General features: G+C 35.6%; 4 protein-coding genes across 8 annotated transcripts; all 4 read left to right on the plus strand.

Annotated features, from left to right (window-relative positions):
- The first annotated feature begins 719 nt into the window (after positions 1-719).
- Positions 720-2,944, plus strand: LOC107481830 (GDSL esterase/lipase At3g26430). 3 transcript variants are annotated; one of them, XM_016102154.3, is made up of 4 exons: positions 720-831; positions 1,350-1,589; positions 1,795-2,004; positions 2,075-2,944. In XM_016102154.3, the coding sequence occupies exons 1-4, from the start codon at positions 807-809 to the stop codon at positions 2,770-2,772; spliced, it is 1,173 nt and encodes a 390-aa protein (XP_015957640.1). In that variant the 5' UTR covers positions 720-806; the 3' UTR covers positions 2,773-2,944. The 3 variants fall into 3 exon arrangements, with proteins under 3 accessions (XP_015957640.1, XP_052114828.1, XP_020994997.1); XM_052258868.1 differs by lacking the exon at positions 720-831 and adding an exon at positions 1,077-1,224; XM_021139338.2 differs by lacking the exon at positions 720-831 and having other exon boundaries at positions 1,087-1,589.
- Positions 2,945-2,950: 6 nt separating this feature from the next.
- LOC127739750 (chloroplast sensor kinase, chloroplastic) lies at positions 2,951-6,720 on the plus strand. Of its 2 annotated transcripts, XM_052258866.1 has the most exons (9): positions 2,951-3,517; positions 3,596-3,769; positions 3,872-4,192; positions 4,472-4,537; positions 4,626-4,694; positions 4,826-4,918; positions 5,241-5,455; positions 5,743-6,016; positions 6,110-6,720. In XM_052258866.1, exons 1-9 carry the CDS (start codon positions 3,065-3,067, stop codon positions 6,362-6,364), a joined length of 1,920 nt encoding a protein of 639 aa, XP_052114826.1. In that variant the 5' UTR covers positions 2,951-3,064; the 3' UTR covers positions 6,365-6,720. The 2 variants fall into 2 exon arrangements, with proteins under 2 accessions (XP_052114826.1, XP_052114827.1); XM_052258867.1 differs by lacking the exon at positions 6,110-6,720 and having other exon boundaries at positions 5,739-5,902.
- Positions 6,721-7,914: 1,194 nt separating this feature from the next.
- LOC107481828 (uncharacterized) lies at positions 7,915-12,793 on the plus strand. The gene is made up of 15 exons (XM_016102150.3): positions 7,915-8,221; positions 9,518-9,639; positions 9,771-9,879; positions 9,994-10,128; positions 10,503-10,607; positions 10,893-10,976; positions 11,062-11,177; positions 11,270-11,371; positions 11,506-11,619; positions 11,711-11,767; positions 11,838-11,904; positions 11,990-12,043; positions 12,132-12,206; positions 12,309-12,344; positions 12,429-12,793. The coding sequence occupies exons 2-15, from the start codon at positions 9,620-9,622 to the stop codon at positions 12,543-12,545; spliced, it is 1,191 nt and encodes a 396-aa protein (XP_015957636.1). The 5' UTR covers positions 7,915-8,221; positions 9,518-9,619; the 3' UTR covers positions 12,546-12,793.
- A 788-nt stretch (positions 12,794-13,581) lies between these two features.
- LOC107481827 (uncharacterized) lies at positions 13,582-16,746 on the plus strand. Of its 2 annotated transcripts, none has more exons than XM_016102148.3 (14): positions 13,582-13,983; positions 14,174-14,285; positions 14,369-14,461; positions 14,549-14,653; positions 14,725-14,808; positions 14,897-15,012; positions 15,137-15,238; positions 15,321-15,437; positions 15,528-15,584; positions 15,678-15,744; positions 15,830-15,883; positions 16,127-16,201; positions 16,273-16,308; positions 16,397-16,746. In XM_016102148.3, exons 1-14 carry the CDS (start codon positions 13,943-13,945, stop codon positions 16,511-16,513), a joined length of 1,176 nt encoding a protein of 391 aa, XP_015957634.1. In that variant the 5' UTR covers positions 13,582-13,942; the 3' UTR covers positions 16,514-16,746. The 2 variants fall into 2 exon arrangements, with proteins under 2 accessions (XP_015957634.1, XP_015957635.1); XM_016102149.3 differs by having other exon boundaries at positions 13,968-14,091.
- Positions 16,747-19,680: the final 2,934 nt, after the last annotated feature.

Below are 19,680 nucleotides of genomic sequence, written 5' to 3' on the forward strand. Positions count from 1 at the left end.
TTAACAAATTTTTAATAGTAAAAATACCAGCATATTTTTTTGAGAAGTTATAATTTATATTTTTTTAAAAGATTTTTTTCTTAAAAAAATGATATGTTTTACCTAATAAATAAATAAAAAAAGTATTTTTATATTATTACACCCAAACATAATTAATAGATAAAAAAATCTTTTGCATAAAATATCTAAACATAAATTACTTTTATTTTTTCATATGATTTAAAAAAATATAACTCAATTTTTTTTTTCATAAACTTACCCAAATAAACCCTCATTCTCTTGTCGGAAATACGCTTCTTAGTTCCAAATCTTTTCCAACATAGAGTTATCTAACTTTATCCCACCTTATATTATGGAATACGATGAATATGTACTTTCATATTCGAAATAAGAATCTCACCGTCATCTTAAAATTGTTTATGTCAATAGTTGTGTTCTGAACCGAGTCTAAGTCCACAAAAAGAATAAACGACTTATGTAAGCCGAAGACATAAAGTCCTAAGGTTCATATGGATTGAATTTTGTAACTCAAGAGATCTTGAGAAAGTTACACGAATCAAGACAATTAATGGAAAATGTATAAATTCATTAAAACGGTTATTTGTGATACTGTAGAAATTTATATTTCATTAACAAACTAATGAAGGCATAAAGCAGTTATCTAGATATATTGATCCTATAAACAGAGCTAGACAAAAAAAGAGGTACACAATTTAAATCTACATCAATCATTACTAAATATCTGTCTATTCATTTAGGTATTGGTGTGTTTGTGTAAGTACCAACTCCAGTTCCTACACCAGAAAATGATGAGGCCAAGTTACCTAATTGGTATGTTTACGAAACTTACGAACAAGCTGGTGTTGTTTAAGAAAAGTACTAAAAAGAACGTAGTTGGTGTTGTTTAAGAAAAGTACTAAAAGAATGTTTTGAATTATTTGTTTATGAAAAAAAATCAATTTTTCACTGAAGAGTGAATTGTGTTTTCCAGGATTATAGAACAAAATTGATAACGACTTAATTCTCCCTGATGCCCTTAGCCACGTAGCTATTATAAGATCAGTTGCATAAATCCATTTTTCTAACTTGTTGTCAAGATGAAAGATCCAATTGATATGGTGCCAACTCTTTTTTATATTAAAAAAAAAGAGCAGATGATAAATAAATGTTCCAATGACCCTCAGGAATATTTTTCAATGATCAAACATGTGAAGACAATCAAGGGTATGGACCTCTTTGTGTGTGCTTTTGTTTGACTAAATAATTGATGAAGTCAACACAGCCCAGTGTGCGAATAATTGCATTTTTTACATTTGAAATTGGAGCTCACCGTTTTGATATGGATCCAGTGGGAGAGAAGAAATGGAGACATATTTTGTCATGGATTGCAATATCAATGACGCTCGTTGTTGCAGTTGTGGATGGTAGAGAGTGCAGTTTTCCAGCCATATTCAACTTAGGGGACTCCAATTCAGACACGGGTGGCCTCACAGCAGCTTTTGGACCTGCGCCGCCCCCCAATGGAATCACTTTTTTCCACTCCCCTGCTGGACGCTTCTCCGACGGTCGCCTCATCATTGATTTCATAGGTAACTATGATTCTCATTAATTACACTAATCCGTTATGTTTCTTTTCTTTTTCCTTTTTTCTCTTCTTTGTGTTGCCTCTGTGAAATAATAAGAGGATATGGATCGGATCACATGTTTTACTAGATTACAGTTGTCTGATCTAGATCTGACAATCTTGTCTTTTGTTAATCAGAATCTGTGCTGTTTTGTTCCATATTTCTCCAGCTCAAAGCTTTGATTTGCCTTATCTGAGTGCTTACCTGGACTCTGTCGGCTCAAACTTCACTCACGGAGTGAATTTCGCAACCGCCGGATCCACTGTCAGACGTCAGAATACCACGTTGTTTCAGAGTGGATATAGCCCCATCTCCCTTGATGTTCAGTCTGTGCAGCTCTCTGAATTCAAAGCAAGATCCAAACTGGCTCGCAAGCGAGGTGATTTGCAAACATTAAAGTGGTTAGTTTATTAACGGAACCATCTATTGTAATCTGACTCATGTTATAGGAAGCGTGTTTAGGGAATTGTTGCCCAAGGAGGAGTACTTTTCTGAGGCTTTATACACCTTTGACATTGGCCAAAATGATATCACTGCTGGCTACAAGCTAAATATGACCTCAGAGCAAGTGAAGGCATACGTACCTGATGTTTTGACCCAGTTCTCCAATGTCATAAGGAATGTGTATGAGGAAGGTGGAAGGTCGTTTTGGATCCACAACACAGGCCCACTCGGATGCCTACCTTACATGCTCGATCGCTATCCAGTGAGTTCAGATCAAATAGACAAATCTGGATGCGCGAAACCCTTCAACCAGGTTGCACAGTATTTTAACCGTAAATTGAAAGACACGGTTATGCAGCTGAGGAAGCAGCTGCCCGAGGCAGCAATCACCTATGTTGACGTGTACAGAGTGAAGTACAGTCTCATAAGCAATGCCCAAAAATACGGTTTCAAGGATGGGGTGATAGCATGCTGTGGGGAGGGAGGGAAGTACAACTACAATAACGCTGCAAGATGTGGCGCCACCAAGGTCGAGAATGGAAAGAAGGTGCTGATCGCCAAGTCCTGCAAAGATCCAAGTGTCAGGATTATTTGGGATGGGATCCATTACACTGAAGCTGCCAATTACTGGATCTTCCAACAAATTGCCAATGGATCCTTTTCAGATCCACCCCTGCCTTTAAATATGGCTTGTAAATTTTGATCTTATTATTGTATGTGTACTAATCATTACCATGGACGTAGCTTTCATGGGATGATATGATATGTTAAAAGGAGAAACTTCGATAAGAATTGGCAAGTGCTGACAAACCGTACCAAATTGTAACTTTTGTGGCCACAAGTGGCTCATAAATGAAGTTTATTTTGCTTGCTTATCTAGAACCATAAATAATATCAAGTGTTGTGTGGTTATAACAATCAGCAACGGAAACTGCATCTGCAAAACACAAAAAAGCTTAGGAGAAGTAGCAAGGAGCACCCTAATCAAAATCCAAATGCCAGTCTCTGCCATAGCCACATCTTCTTTAACTACCACGCTATCCTCCCTCTGTAACTGTAACTGCAATAACAGTAACAGTAACCGTAGCCGATTATTCCGCAATTCTGTCTTCTTTCCTTCCTCCACTTCCCTCGCTAAACCCTCCTGCTGCTTCCTCCATACCACTCTTAATCCCAACACCACTAACCCTAATTCCGACTCCGACAACTCTCTCCGCCACCTCCTCCGCCATGACGTCCACGACTCCCATGACTCCCCCGCCACCGTTACTTCCGCCGCCGCCATCTCCGCCGCTATCCGCAAGGCTTCCACCTCGCCCGTTGAGTTTGCTCAGCGACTCGACAAGGACAACCGAAGCGGACTCCTCCTCCCCAGCCCCGACTTCCAGAGGCTCTGCCTTCAGCAGCTCCACCTCTTCCGCAGGATCGTCCCCGAAGCTGTTCTCTCGGTTCGTTCTCCCTTTTGCTATATTCACTTTCGGATTCAATGTTGGAAGAGATTACTGAATGATAATGTGTTTGTTTAGGTTTATGTAAGGCCAGCTGGAAGTTATGTGATGGATCAGTTGGAGCTACGGAGGGTTGCTCTCTACCCTGGAGATCCTCAGCCTGAGGAAGACGGCGCCGTTGTCATTCTTGTTGGTCATTTCAACATCCCTGCCGGCTTGCGCGCCACCGAGGCTGCACTTTCCAACTTGCAGGTTTCTTGCCTTATACTCATTATCATTCACTCTGCTTCTATTCATAATTATTATTAGGGTGCTCTTCATTGTTGTATGTGCGTGAATGTTATTTAATTGTAGGTTAAATTTGTTCCGGAATGTAATGCTGTGGTTCTTCCCATGGTGAAACATCCGTTTGTTGTTGGTTTCTTGGTTGCCGAGCTTCCTGTGTTGGAGGTGGAAAGGAGTGACCAGCCTCAAAGTGGTGCTCGTGATAGCCGAATCTCTGTTGAGGAAGCTTATTCTTTGCCTCCTTTTTTGGATATAGACAAGAAGTCGTGGGAAATTCAAACTCTTCGAGTCCAGGATGAGCCGGTTGGTATGTACAACTTCACTCCCGAACAACGATCGAATGCCATCAACATTTCACAATCTCTGGCCATGGCGTATGTAATGGATCAGGTTTGCATACTGTATCTTGCTCTTTTGAACATGACTCTAGCTCATTACTATTTGAATATGAAATGCTAGGATGTTCTTAAATTGCTTGTGCACTGCTGGAGTTGCCTTATTCCAATTTGCTAAACATATGCTACTTGAAAATATGATTTTTTTAAATAAGTTTAAAATCATTCATCAATTACTTTATTGAGTGAGACTGACTCTTAGGCGTTAGGCATGCAGTGTAACTGCCTCTGATTGATTTTTGCATTACTGTACAACTTTTTGTTCCTTTTACAGAAAGCAATGTTACTTCAGCAATCAACATGGCAAAATAATGTTAGGATGGGTGACCTGGTCGAGCAAGTATGAGTTATTATTGATTGTTACTTTATCATTATTTTCTTCCTATTTTGGCCTGTACTAACATTTCTTCCACTAAATTTCTAAACAGATTCGTGGTCCTCTATCGAGCATTCAAACCTTAAGTAAAATCCTGTCTACTCAAACAAAGAAAAGTCAGGTTTGTACTTTCTCTAATTATAGTTGATGGAAACGTTACACGTCCTATCTAAGCATGGTTATAGGATGCCAATAGTATGCTGAAATCTGTTCTATGAAAGAAAACTGTCTTTTAAATCAGTAATTTGGCAGATTTCATATGACATTGTTGAGGATATCCTGGTGCAAGGTGATCGACTAAGAGATGTTTTGGAGCAACTCCAAGACGCTGTCTATTTGACAAAGGTACTTCTCTCTGTAATTTCTATATGCTGATAACCTGTTAATTTAGCCTGGGATATCTTCAAACTTGACAATTTTACTGTCTCTTCCTCTATCATTTAGTAAAGCCTTATGCTTTCTTGTATTATTTCCCACAACAAAGGATCCAAGACTGGTTAAACATAATTTATTGCTCAATTGATCTATAAGAACACGAGCCTTCCTCTACATTGAGATTTTGACTTAGAGTTTGAGCATGTATGCCCTTTAAAATGATTCTTTCCTTATTTGAAATTTCTTTATATGTATATATTGTACTGAATGAAGATTTTTGTCCAATTTGCAGGCTAATATAGTACGATACAATGAAGAAGCAATCAAGAAAATGAATGGTTCAACTCACATACTTGCTGAGTCGTCAAAATCTCAATTATTAAATAGTTTTCCAAGGGATGGGTCAACAAATAAAATGAATAATGAGTCGCATTCTTTAGCTACTGCCCATGATATAGAGATGCCCCTTCCACCTTTGGCTCTAGCTCCATTACAACCAGGAATCAGGTAGGTTTAGTTGGTTGATTATTAATTTAATAATGCACGTGGTTCTTCACTTCTTTCGATGATGTTATGTTCTCTTCCTGTGTATATTTTTTTTCTTTTTGGTCCATTTGGTGTATATCCCCTTCAAGATGGAAATAAACCCATCAATAATATCTTGTATATTTAATTTAACTTCCTTATTTCTTTTGGTATTCTGTTTTTGGCCTTTAGATATTTATTTCTCTCCTTTTTACAATTGGTTTATTTCTGTTTTTCTTTTGCTTACGGTTTTCTGTTATGTCAGGAAGACCATGCAGTGTTTCTGAAGTATTGGCAGACCTGGTTGATGCTGTGAAACCTCTAGCCCAGAATCAAAAACGTGTAGTAGAACTAAATGAGCTCTCATCACATTTGCTAGCTGCTGTAGAAGAACCTGCTTTACGCCAGGCTTTCAGCAATCTTATCGAAGGTGCTTTATTACGCACACATGTCGGGGGAAAGGTTGAAATCGTGTCTACTGCTGCACCGGCAGGAGGTGCCCTTGTATTCATTGATGATGATGGGCCTGATATGCACTATATGGTAAACTACTGAATCTCTTCATTTTGAGTCCATTCATACTGGCTTCTAGTTCTATTCAAAAATTTTGTGTTGGTTGCGATCTTTTTTCTGTAGACACAAAGGCACTCACTCACACCATATGGACAAGAACTCTTGGCCGAAGACATGATTGAAGACAACATGACATGGAACTTTGTTGCTGGGCTGAGTGTTGCCCGTGAGATACTAGAGAGCTATGGGTGTGTGGTGCGTGTTATATCACCTCGAACCAAAGATGCTCCTCTTGGTGCTGGTGGAACTCGTGTAGAACTCTGGCTTCCCTCTGCAATTGAAAGCACTGATTTGAGCCTTGCATCCCAAGAGGTATAGCCTCTATCTGAAGTTCTACAGAATGCATTCGAAAAGATTCAGCATCAGGATCATGCTTCACAAAGTGGAATGAATTACAGTAAGAAAATAAGGGGTGGTACATATTATATTGGTAGTTCTTAAATGAATCAGTGATGTGTATTTGGTCCTGTGTATAGCTCGTAAACATCGTTGTGGTACATAGTTCAGTTCGTTGTGACTTTACTGTTAGCCATATACACAATAAACAATGTATTGCATAATAGAAAAGAAAACACTGGTTGTGGTTTGAGACCATGCGCCTCACACTTCAGCATTTGTACCGGATTTAAAGAATAGATGAACTTGTCTGAAGAATGATGATGAATTTGACAGCAGCCCTCCTGTGTTCAAGAGAAATTAGCTAATAATTAAATGAAATAATGATTTTTCGTGGATATATAAAAGTTTGCTTTTCAATTTTTTAGTACACACATATATATCAGTTCATGTAGGTTATAATATGAAAAAAAAAATTATTAATTGTGCATTTAATGGCATTTAATATACTAGTTATGGTTAAACTAATTAACATTTTGTTATGGTTATTATTATTATAACTAGTGGATTCATAGTCCAACATCCTCTTTTAATCTTGATCATATCTTTTCCCAGAAAAAAAAAAAAAAAACAGAATTCCTTTCTTGATTTTGAATGAGTTGAGTTGAATCTAAACATTTCTTTCCTATTAAGTTTTTTATATAATTTTTTTTCTACAAGTATTTTCCGATTCGCAGTAATTATAGTCATGTTTGAAAGAAGTGTCGGCATTTAAAATATTCGACTTTTCAACCAATTTTCAGTCCATGGTACTCATGGATTAGCCGCCTAATATTAGACAAAGTGACAAACCTCGTTGATTTTAAGCACCTCGCTACCAGGTTTCCCATATTTTCTACAACTTATTTCTCCTAAATAATTAATTTACCAAGTACCATTCATCATGAACAAATTAATATGCTGGTTAAATACTGATGTAAATATGTAACAAGTTAGAATATGCCGTTAACTAGGATTCCTTTTTTCTTTCTTTTTTGGGTTTCTCCTGTTATATATTTCCATATTAGCATAACTGACTCACTTACTTCACTACCATAAGATGAGCCGTAAAAAAGAAGAAAGGGATTAGGAATTGGTTGAGATTGAGAAGTCAGCTAACATTCATTCCCACCTAAATCCCTGCTTTGACAATTACACGAAACACCACCTCAACCTCACCCTATCTAATCTTTTTTATTTCCATGCACTTTTAAATATTATAAAAAATATTTAAATAATCTCTTTTACTTAATAATAAAAAGAAAATCAATTAAACTAAAAATTATCTTCTTACTTCACGAGACTTTTCCATTAAAAACAAGACCTGCTGCAACATTAGTATCAGGTAATTTAATTATAAATTCAAATTCAAATTGTTTTACCTATAAAACAAAAAAAAGGGAACCTTTTCAGAGCATGACTCGATAGTTATATGATTAATTATCATTATTATTTTATATTAATCACAATTAGAAGAAAGGGATTGTGATCCAGCATCTTAAAACACAACACAAAATCCCTGATTCATTTTTAAACTGTTTTATGCGTTTGGCAGTGATATATATAAACCCAAACCTGAGAGTGATAGACAAGAAGACACCAATCCCTTCAATTACTTTATATTTTCTGTGTCCTCAGCTGTAAATTCCCTCTTTAATTCGTTGTCTTTCACGTTCGTTCCTCCATTGTCAGTACCCACAGCTCTTTCTTTTTCTGCTCATACGCAGCAACTAAAACAAGTTAACTTCTTTATTCTGCCAGATCTTGCTTCCTGTGCTTGTAGGGCTCCTTCATTCCCAGGTATAACCACTTCTTTGGATTGATTTTACTGAGATGAACTGTTTGATCCTTGTTTTCTTTTTTTTTTTTTTTTTTTTGCAAAGGTGAAGTATATGCAGGGTCGGTATGGGTGTTGTTTTTTGTGGCCAGAGGTTCTCGAAGGTTCTTTCTACGAGAGATTAGGATTGTTATCTGTTATACCTTATAATGATTGAATCTAACTTGACTTTTGCCGGTTTTTTTAGTTGGAAGTGGGAATTTGTTTTTTGTTTCCTAGGTTTATGGGGATTTGAGTTTTTTTTAATCTTTAATTTTATTTGAATCTTTCAATGACGATTCCTTTAATTAAGGGAAGTGCCACATGGTTGCGTAAGTTACTGGGTGATTCTGTTCTGGGGAGAAGACGCATGCTTTTAGTTGGTAGTGGTTTATTTGTATCAATAATTTGGGCTGTGGAAGCGGGATATTTTCATAATAGAAGCTTTTAAGGAGATTAAGTTGAGTTGGAATTATGGGGATATATAGAAAAGAAGTTGCCGATGGCTTTAGCTATGTTGAGTTAGGAATTTAGGTAAAATGCTATTCTGGTGGATGGGTGATGATAAAATCTAAGGAGCAGCTACAAAGAAAGCACCCTCATTCGGTGGAAAGGCCAGCGAGGGCTATTTTCCATCAATGGGTGCATGGAATCTCTAGTGACTAAGAAATTGGCATCTGGATGATCCGAGGTGGATGGTGGGATTGGTTGTGGCTGGATCAAATTCATGTGAGGGTTGAGAAAAAACTTCTCCTTAGAGCCACAAGTAGCAGGAAAGTAAGTTTTTGCAGTGGATGAAGTTGTAACATCCAAGAGGAAACAAGAACCACACTAAGGTAGTGGAGTACAGTTAAGGGAACTTTTGGGAACTTGCAGCATAATAGTAGCAACGCAGGCTGTGGCATGGGAGTGGCAGTGCAGTGATTACATGTTGTAGTTATGGTTCAGACAGTAATGAGGAAATGAGAAGCTCCTTACTTGATGTTTGATTGATATGATGTGTTGGCTACAAAGCACTAATTCCTATTTCTACTTCTAATCTAGGTCAAGTATTAGTGTAATACAAATATTAGAAGCCCAACCTAGTCAGATTACTAATATTACCACTGTGTTCTAGACTTCTAGTGCACCAAGGTGTCGTAGTTTTCCAACTGGGATATTCAGAGAGTATTGTTTTTGGTCTTTTTCCCACATACTGGTGTATTTTCTCCTTTAGTTCTTTTAAACCATCGTGGGTTGCACTTATTAACACGTTTAGCACTTCCTTGTACATTCTGCAGGGCTTTTTTTGTTTAACTCATCTTTGCTTCTCCTTCTGGGGATAAATCCACTTGATAGATGTTCAGTTCTTACAAGCAAACAGTCAGAAAAGCTTGGATATAATGGGGATCACTTCTCGCAGGTCTCTTCTTTGAAGATAACTAACTTTGCTGTTCTGTCTTTTTTTTTTTCTTTCCCTTCCTTTTTTTTAAAGGATTTTTTGTATCTAATGTCAAAAATCTATACATGACATTTGCGTACTATTGACTGCAGTTCTACAAATAGAAAACCAAGTGAAGGCATGAGACTCATTGTGACAACTTTTGTTGGAACATTTATTGGCTTCTTTATAGGAGTATCATTTACAGCATTGTCAACTAAGGTGCAGATTGAGTATCTTCTTCGTCTTTTTGAGAAACATTGTATCTGAGTGAATTTTATTGATAATTTGATGTATTACAACTTTTCGGACTCTAACAATGCTTAACGCTTGCAGTTGAATCTCCCATCGAGCTTGCTCCCCTCCATCGATGTTCCTTTTGCTGAAGAGAACACAGGTGGCAATGTGCGGTCTTTTATGAAGAGTAACCACAATAAATCACAATATCAGTTATTAAATGATACAATGAAGGTACACATCTCACCTTATCAGATTTGGAAAGAATGTTAAAGGTACTGGGTTTGCAAAGATCCAAGAAATGCAGTAAGCCTTGATTAGAGTTAATTTATGCATGAAAATCCTTATGGTTTTTAGAAGTTTGCCTAAAAGAGTTGTAGCATGTAGGATCTTAGATTAAGTAATCTGAAATGATGTAGCAGAATAATGGATAAAAATGGCAGGTTTTCCTTCAATCTATATCTTCAAACTTCAGTGTGTTTCTTCCTTTTTTTTTAATGCTTTTGAGCATGATCATGTATTTTTTTTTTTTCATATTGGGGGAGAATTGTTTTCCAAGGTTAAATATAATCATTGTTGCATATTTTCATTTTCATCTTTCTCTGCAGATTTGGGTTCCATCAAATCCCAGAGGTGCTGAAAGATTACCTCCTTCAATTATCGAGGCTGAGTCAGACTTGTATTTCCGCAGATTGTGGGGTCTGCCCAGTGAGGTGTGTATAAAAGTGAACCAAGCGATACATAGTTTCTGCTATCATGGAAATAATGTGTAGTAAAGTTCTTTCACAAGATCATTTGCTTGACTTTTATAAGGGAAACTTGCTCTAAAACACCAAATCCAATTTCATATTAACTTATGTGGCTTCCATTTTGCACTTTTCTTCTAGTTCTGTTTTCTTCTTATATTGTTAGGCTAATATTGTCTTCGAATGCTGGGGCCTTTTGTGTTTTCTTGGTGATGGGTTATACAGCGGATCTGATTAAGTTGCCAATTACAGGATTTAACTTCTAAGCCAAAGTACCTCGTGACCTTTACTGTTGGTTATGATCAGAAATGGAATATTAATGCAGCTGTTAAAAAGGTTATCTCTTGTTTCCTTTTTTCTGTCCTCTCACTGCAGATATTTGTGTAATTTGTCTTTAAACTAGATCTGTCACTTTGAACAGTTTTCAGATGATTTTACGATACTTCTATTTCATTATGATGGTCGAACAACTGAATGGGATGAATTTGAATGGTCAAAGAAAGCTATTCATGTTAGTGCCCGCAAGCAAACCAAATGGTAAGATAAATAACTTAGAACCCATTACTTGTAAGTTTTGGTTTAGTTTTCTTCATTGTGATTTCTAACGTTAATACTGTTTTCCCTCCTAGGTGGTATGCCAAGCGGTTTCTGCATCCTGATATTGTAGCACCATATGATTACATTTTTATATGGGATGAAGACTTGGGCGTTGAGCATTTTAATGCAGAAGAGTGAGTATTATGATTTATCTCTCTCTCTCTCTCTCTCTCTCTCTCTCTCACACACACACACACACACACAGTGAGAGTGACTTTTATTTTGATTTACTGATGAAGTTTGATATGCTTCTTCAATTTAACCGCAGATACATAAGACTGGTGAAAAAACACGGGTTGGAGATATCACAGCCTGGTTTGGAACCTAATAAAGGGTTGACATGGCAAATGACGAAAAGAAGAGGTGATCGTGAAGTTCACAAGTAATGATGAGAATCCTGTGCCATTTCTTTGGGTGTCTAAGTAAAAAGATAAGAATGTGTCTTAACTGTTTATTTATTTGATTCATATTAGAGAAACGGAGGAGAAACCAGGATGGTGCAGTGATCCTCATCTGCCTCCTTGTGCAGCGTAAGTATTATTGTCGCGCACTCTGCTGTCTGCTCCCTCCAAGCTGTTCCTCATTGTTTGATGCATGCAGGTTTGTTGAGATTATGGCTCCGGTGTTTTCACGGGATGCATGGCGCTGTGTGTGGCATATGATTCAGGTAGGAATGTTCACTATGTTTCTAAGCTATTCAATATTTGTTTTAAATACTTGATAGCGCATAATTCCAAATCTTTGCAATTCAGAATGACTTAGTCCATGGGTGGGGTCTCGATTTCGCCCTTAGAAGATGTGTTGAGGTGAGTCCATCCTCCCATTACTGAAACTCATTGAATAATCTTTTGATATATGACTAATGTACTAAGATCCTGGCCATATGATATATAGCCTGCCCATGAGAAGATTGGAGTTGTTGATTCTCAGTGGATTATACATCAAAGTGTTCCCTCACTAGGGAATCAAGTAAGTGCCTTTCCATGATTCTTGTCGTAAAGCTCATCTTAATTCATTAAAACTGCAGCTGTAAGATGCTCATTTGTTTTCTTGTTTGTGTTTGGTTGGTAGGGAGAATCAAAAGATGGGAAAGCACCATGGATGGGGGTATGTCACTCATGTTGCATAAAATGGATGGATTTTGATACTATAACATCAGCCTAGTTAGTTAATGTGTTTTGTTGGTGGCAGGTGAGGGACAGGTGTAAAAAGGAATGGACGATGTTCCAAAGTCGGTTGGCGAATGCAGAAAGCGAATACTTCAAGGCTGTTGGGGTTGATATGTTCAGTAATTCCACCACTCCATAGGCCTAGAGGACACTCTATAAATGTATATCGCCCGCCATTCAACTTCGATTATCATCATATCATTCTTATTTTTATTTTAATTTTGAACACTTCTCATATAATTGGTTTTTAAGTTTTTGGCACTAGATGCTTGGGATCAGAATTTATAGATTATAGTCTAGCTAAGGATGAACCAATTCAATGTAGAGTTCTAATGCTAAAAGTGAGGGGAATACATGAAGGTAAATAATAGTTATGCTTTCGATTAACTCTTATAAAGTTCTTTTCAATATCTGCGCGTGGGCACTTGGAAATAATATATGCTTAACTTCGGTCAAAATTGAATTGGTCCAAAATCAGACTAATATAATCACAAGCGTCGTGGTGTTAGTGGTGGACAATGACGGGCACTACGATAGTTGGAATCGTACGTTAACCACTAATTTCATCAAACCTTTCATTGGAACAATGTGTCGTCAATGTAATATGTTATTTTTAGTTGGATTTAATGTAATATCGCCTAAATTCCAGGACTGTATTTGGAAGAGAGATAATAGATCGGGAGACAGGAAATTAAGAGACAAAGATTAAATTAAGTTTTTATATTGTGTTTTATATAAAATTTACATGACTGTTATGTTTCAGTAGCATATGTAATTAAAGATAATAAATANTAGTCTGTGTTCTTAATTTCTAAAAATAGTGAAAAGACTAAAATTTTATATTTTAAAATTAAAATTTTAATTTTAATCTCTAATATCTAATCTCTAAACACCAAATACAGTACTCAGTCTCAATTTTGAGTCCTAGTTTCAGTCCTAAAAATAAAAAGCTGCCTAATTTCATAGGAATTTATATATGCTATCCTTTTAGGGTAATAATTCTTCACTGGTACAAAAAAATTGATCTTGGACGATGACGCGGCCGAGTTTGTAGAATTATATAAGTAAACTTATGGTCAACTATACACTAGATTTGACCAAATTACGGAGACTGGGTTTCCAATGACACGTTGACTTGATACGTATAATACAAGGTTGCTGCTGCAGCAAAAAGCTTACTTCCATTGTACGATTTCAACAAAGAGAAGATGAATTGTATCTGCACCAAAAAAGAAGGGGTGATTTTTAGGCCACAAGTGACTTGTTAACTAATTTTAACAAATTTGTTGGGTTTTCATTTACCTGAAAGAAAGTTGACCAGGAATCCAGTATATTTTTGTGTTTTGAATTGTAATGAGGAGAAAGTGTCACGTGGTAGAGATATCATGTGATTAGCATTGCGTATCATTTTTTGTTTAAAGATAATAACTTGCGGAGGGATATTGGGGGATGAAGCATAAAGCACATGATCATACTGCTGCTTAGACCGCACTAAAAGTGAACATAGAATTCATCAAACAACAACGTTATTCAAATATGCCACTTTGGTTCTGGAATACTACTCAATCAAAGATATAGTAATACTCCCTTTCCATATCTTATACTTCTCTCTTCTTTTCTTTCTTATATGGATGAAAAAGTTACAAAAACTTTTATGTAATGGGGATCATTACTCGCACTCACAGGTCCAATCTTTGGAGTTTGATATATATTCTGATTTTTCAGCAACTCCCTTTCAAGTGACATTTGCATATTGTTTTGCTGCAGTTGTGCCAAGAGAAAACCAAGCGATAGTATGAGGATTATTGTGATCTTTTTCGTTGGAACTGCTCTAGGCTTAATTGTTGGAGTATCATTGCCAACACTGTCAATAACAAAGGTGCTGAATTTCATCATGTTGTTCTTTTTTATGCTTGAGTGAATTCATGTTGACCATTTTGTATTGTTGGATTATTTGTGCAGTTCAATCTTCCATCCATTAATCTCTCGTGTATTCAGCAAAAATTTACAGAAACCATATCATCACAAGACAAGTTACTAAATGATCCATCCAAGGTATGCATCCTTCATGCATATAACTTAGAACTTAGAAGTTGCTTTCTCTACAGTGATTTGAAGAGAGTTAAAATGAACTTTTATCAGATTTGGGTTCCAACAAATCCAAGAGGTGCAGAAAGATTAGCTCCTGGGATTGTCAAAGCAGAATCGGATTTCTTTCTGCGCAAATTATGGGGTCTTCCCAGTGAGGTGTGTATCTTGTGCTCACTGTTCAAGGCAGCTCTAACCAGAGAATTTAACCATTTTGTTGCCACTTTTAGGATTTCACCTCAAAGCCTAAATACCTTGTGACCTTCACTGTTGGGTATGAGCAGAGAATGAATATTGATGCAGCAGTGAAAAAGGTCTTCCCTTCTTTCTTTTCAAGTTAACACTACACAGGCTTGTGTCTTCTATGTGCCCTTGAACTATATATCTATGTTTATTCAACAGCTTTCAGAGAACTTCACAATTGTTCTATTCCATTATGATGGCCGAACAACTGAATGGGATGAGTTTGAATGGTCCAAACGGGCCATTCATATCAGTGTTCACAAACAAACCAAATGGTAAAGTAAAGCTCCTCTGCTTGTTCACATGTTTCGCTTGGATGATGATTCTTTGTTATAAGTATAGCCTATGCTGTTAAAGCTGTTTGTCAAGGTAAAATTGGCCTATTATTTACCCTGCTAGGTGGTATGCGAAGCGATTTCTGCATCCAGATATTGTGGCACCATATGAGTATATTTTCATGTGGGATGAAGACTTAGGTGTTGAACATTTTAATGCAGAGGAGTGAGTCTTATGAAAGTTTTAGTTTTGGTTCTATTAAGGAAGTTTCATATGCTGTCATTCTAATTCCAAAATCCAAATGCAGATACATAAAACTTGTGAGAAAGCATAAGTTGGAGATTTCACAGCCTGGTTTGGAACAAAGTAAAGGAGCGCCATGTTGGAATATGACAAAGAGAAGAGAAGGTCATGAAGTTCACAAGTAAGAACAATGGGGAAATCCTCACGGATTTTCTTGTCCAAGTATGTGTTTTGAGTAACTGTTTTCTGTTTCCTTAATTTCTTGTATTAGAGAAGCTCAGGAGAAACCAGGAAAGTGCAAGTACCCTCTTTTGCCTCCTTGTGCAGCGTAAGAGGAACATTTTGAATTTTCAAGTGTTGTTGTCTGTTCCTGTTTCTTTTCCTTTCATTATTATGTGATGCTGTCCATGTATGCATGCAGATTTGTAGAGATCATGGCTCCAGTGTTTTCGCGAGCTGCATGGCGCTGTGTGTGGCATATGATTCAGGTTCAGTGGTTTCCATTGATTAGTTTTGGTATCTTGCTTCCAATAATTAGTTATGAGTTTAACATAGTGAGACTGGGTTTTGCAGAATGAATTTGTGCATGGCTGGGGTCTTGATTTTGCTTTTAGAAAATGTGTTGAGGTAAGTGAATTACCTAATAATAATAATATTACTTCATTTGACATAACATTATACAACCATACTAGGTATACACAAAACATAAGTTACTAATTCAGTATCTATATTGGAATACAAAATACACATTAAAAATGAGTTTAACAACTCATACATTTATACACAAATATATAGTGACTGATTTTTAATACATAGATGCATTTTTGAACATGATAATACTAAAAGGGTGTGTATATGATGAAATATTAGCCTGCACATGAGAAGATTGGAGTTGTTGATGCTCAGTGGATTGTTCACCAAGGTGTTCCCTCATTAGGGAATCAGGTAATAATTTGATCCCATGAATGAATCTACTTCACTTTAATTTACACTCAATAAACTTGTGTGCTTGGTAGGGAGAAGCACAAGCTGGGAAAACTGCATGGCGAGCGGTATGTTTTATATATAATTAATGATTAACTTAACTGATCAAGAGGCTTAATTAATGATGATGATGATATTTTTATGGAGTTTGGGCAGGTGAAGGAAAGGTGTGGAATGGAATGGAGGATGTTCCAGGGCCGGTTGACAAATGCAGAGAGGTCATATTACAAATCCAAGGGAATTAATTATACCCATTTGCTCGTTCATAATTAGGGGGATCGGATCAACAATTTTTACATTTAATTGTTATTCTTTCATACATACATCATTGTGTAGTTGAAACTTGAGATTACATTACAATCTACAACAACATATTTGGACAGCAGAGTCAATAAGAGCCACTCTGTTAGTTCTGATATGCCTAATCTACATGAGAGGTTTCTCAAATAAAAAGAATAATGATATAATGCACAGTTTCTATTTGATTAGATAAGATTTTTAAGTTACTTCTTTCATGTCGTTAACGGTTTTTCCAAGAACAGAATACACATAAGGAGGTCCACAAATTTCATAGGGACTTATAGAGTTATATAATCACTTATTGGCTAATTCATGATTTCTAAACAATATTATTTATAACAAACTTGAAACTGCGCAAATTACAGCAAACCATATATACAAGAGAATGAGGGCTTTTATGATGCATTATTATTTAAGTGGAAAAAAAAAAGGTCATTATATACTCGATCGAGGTATTGATTATTCTAGCTAAAACATGGGCATGAGCCAATTTGATATACATCTTAAAAATGGAGCATAAAGATTGAAGGATGAGTTTTTTTTTTCACAAAACTTATTCATATACATCCCAAAATCTTGTATCCATTTTTAAGATGGTACACAAAAAAAGACAATATGCACATAAAGAAACCCTTACTTACAATAATACATAATTATTAATTAAAAGCACCCATTGACATGAGCTTGGCCAATTCCATTCTCTTGTGCTCATATTGAATGAAGGCATCAGCTTCTTGGTCAACGCTCCCAAAGGAATTACTATCTTCAAACCTGGGACGTTGGTACCTCTCTATGAAGTTGTCCTCATCATTCTTCTTTGGCTCACGAACCCTTCTTGTTGGGTATGCTTCTTCTATGGGATGCTCATAGATGGTGCTGAAACCCTTGTAATGATGGTGCACTGGTTGCTCTACGTTTTCAACGTAGGGTTCAACGTTCCACGATGAACCATAATGGTTCCTATTATGGTGTTTTTGGTTATGGTGGTATGCCATTCTTGTGTTATCAAGCAATGTTCTTGATTGTGTTTCATATACGCCTTATTTATAGTTTTATATATGCACGTGACTGATTGTTGATCATTAAAGAAATTAATAATGATAATAATCAAGATTATTCTATAATGCATGATAGATAAAACTGAATCTAGTTCTTCTATATCTCCCTTTAATATAGAGATTAAAGAGGAGAATTAAGGAACGGAAAGAAATATCTGAAAGTGATCAAAAGATGTTGTCATAATTCAAAGATTCGTAACAAAGCGCAGCCTTTCAATTTCAGTTTAACTTGTAACACTTTAATATGGAATTGGATTCGGTAACTGCACTTGTACAAATTGGTGATGGGCTATATATTATTGTAATATAATATGGTGAGTAATTCTACAAATTACTCCATCTCTTCCTCATGCATGCATCACTTCCATTATATTCCATGATTCAGTCCCATCATCAAATTATTTCAAGCATAATCCTGGCAGATTGAATAGTTTGTAGCTAGCCCCTCTGGAAAAAAAATATTCATGGTCCAAATAAGCATACGGTTCTAAAAGATAGAATAAAGAGAAATTTTGGTTTTTGTAAAGTCAAAAAAATTTATAACATATATATAATTATATCCCAACATTATCTAAAGTTTTGTATATTATCCTTTTGTAAAATATATATAAAAGTTTTCATATTCTTTTTTATATATATACTACTTTTGTTAAAAATATCTATAATTTAGAATAACGATATTTTGTATTTCTTTTTATACACATGGTGTTAAAGACAAATACTTTTATTTATGAAATTAAAAAGTGTATAAAAGAGATATACACAAAAAGGGATATAAATAATAGGCTTCAAATTTGAATATATCAAAGCTATGATATGCACTAGGTGTATTTTGTGTTTGTGTGACATGAGTTGGGAAAATATAAATTCTTTCATATTCTTAATTGTCTACTGATTAAAATGGCATACCGCTTATGGCGTAGCAATATTTTGTGTATGTGATTTGATGAATTGTTATTAAAAAATATTATTTGGATATTAAAATTAGTTATTATGTATTATTTAATTTATTTTTAATGTATATTTTATATTTTAATATGTATTTATATTAATAATTATTTTTTTTATAGATAATAGTGATATTTTATTCAATAGAGAAATAAATATAATGTCTAAAAGTCAGAACAAAAAAATAAAAAAAAAGATTCCTAAATATTCAAGAATAGGTGAAATTGTAAAAAGAAAATAACATTGAAAAATAGACGGGACAAAAATCTTAGAACACTATGTATAAGACAAAATAGATAGCTTTTAGTTCAATTTACGCGATGTTGCTAGTACTTTTTTTGGAAGCTCTTAGATATGCTCGAAGACTCGCCGACACCTCTCCTTCTAGATATTTCAAGCTATAATTAAAACCAGTCGATATCTTTGAGGGTTTGTTCATTGAAACTCAGTTTGTAACACCGAATTCTTCAAACCAATCGAACAAGGAACATCTATGATATGAAATGAGGTAAGTCAAATGACTCTTCTTCCACATTAGATTAGCATCTCCACAGAAAAATAGACTATGCATGAGTGATTTTGGAGTTGACTTGCAGATTGGACAAGTCGACGGAGTAAATGAAAATCACTAGTGGATGAGAAGTAGAACATGAAACTTACCATAGAGGATTTTCCACGCAAAAAACAAAATCTTGTGAGGAATTTTCAACTTTCATAAATGGCTCCAAACTGACCTCTATTGCATGAAATTCGGACAAAATTCAATAGAAATATGATAAAATTGGTAAGCAGTTATGCATCCTGATGTAACATCATATTTTTTTGCTCTATTCATTACCCATTGAATTATGTCTTCACTTTTTTCTAGGGTTATGGAGAGAATTTATTGAGCAATTTCTGAAGGAAAAAAATTTTAGATTAAGACTTGGTTCTACTATTTATTTGATAAAAAACAAGTCTTTCACTCATAATAGATAGTAACTATCTGATAGTGGCACCGTAGATGGTGGAACAATGAAGAAGTAAGAAAGAAGAAGCCATGATTTACTAAAGATTCAAATATTATCAGAACTTACTTTTTATCTAATGTCTTTCTCTATAATTCACTTTTCTTTAAGAATATTTTGTCGATTC

This window comes from Arachis duranensis, chromosome 3, assembly GCF_000817695.3.
Source record: "Arachis duranensis cultivar V14167 chromosome 3, aradu.V14167.gnm2.J7QH, whole genome shotgun sequence".
In the NCBI taxonomy this organism is placed as follows: Eukaryota; Viridiplantae; Streptophyta; class Magnoliopsida; order Fabales; family Fabaceae; genus Arachis; species Arachis duranensis.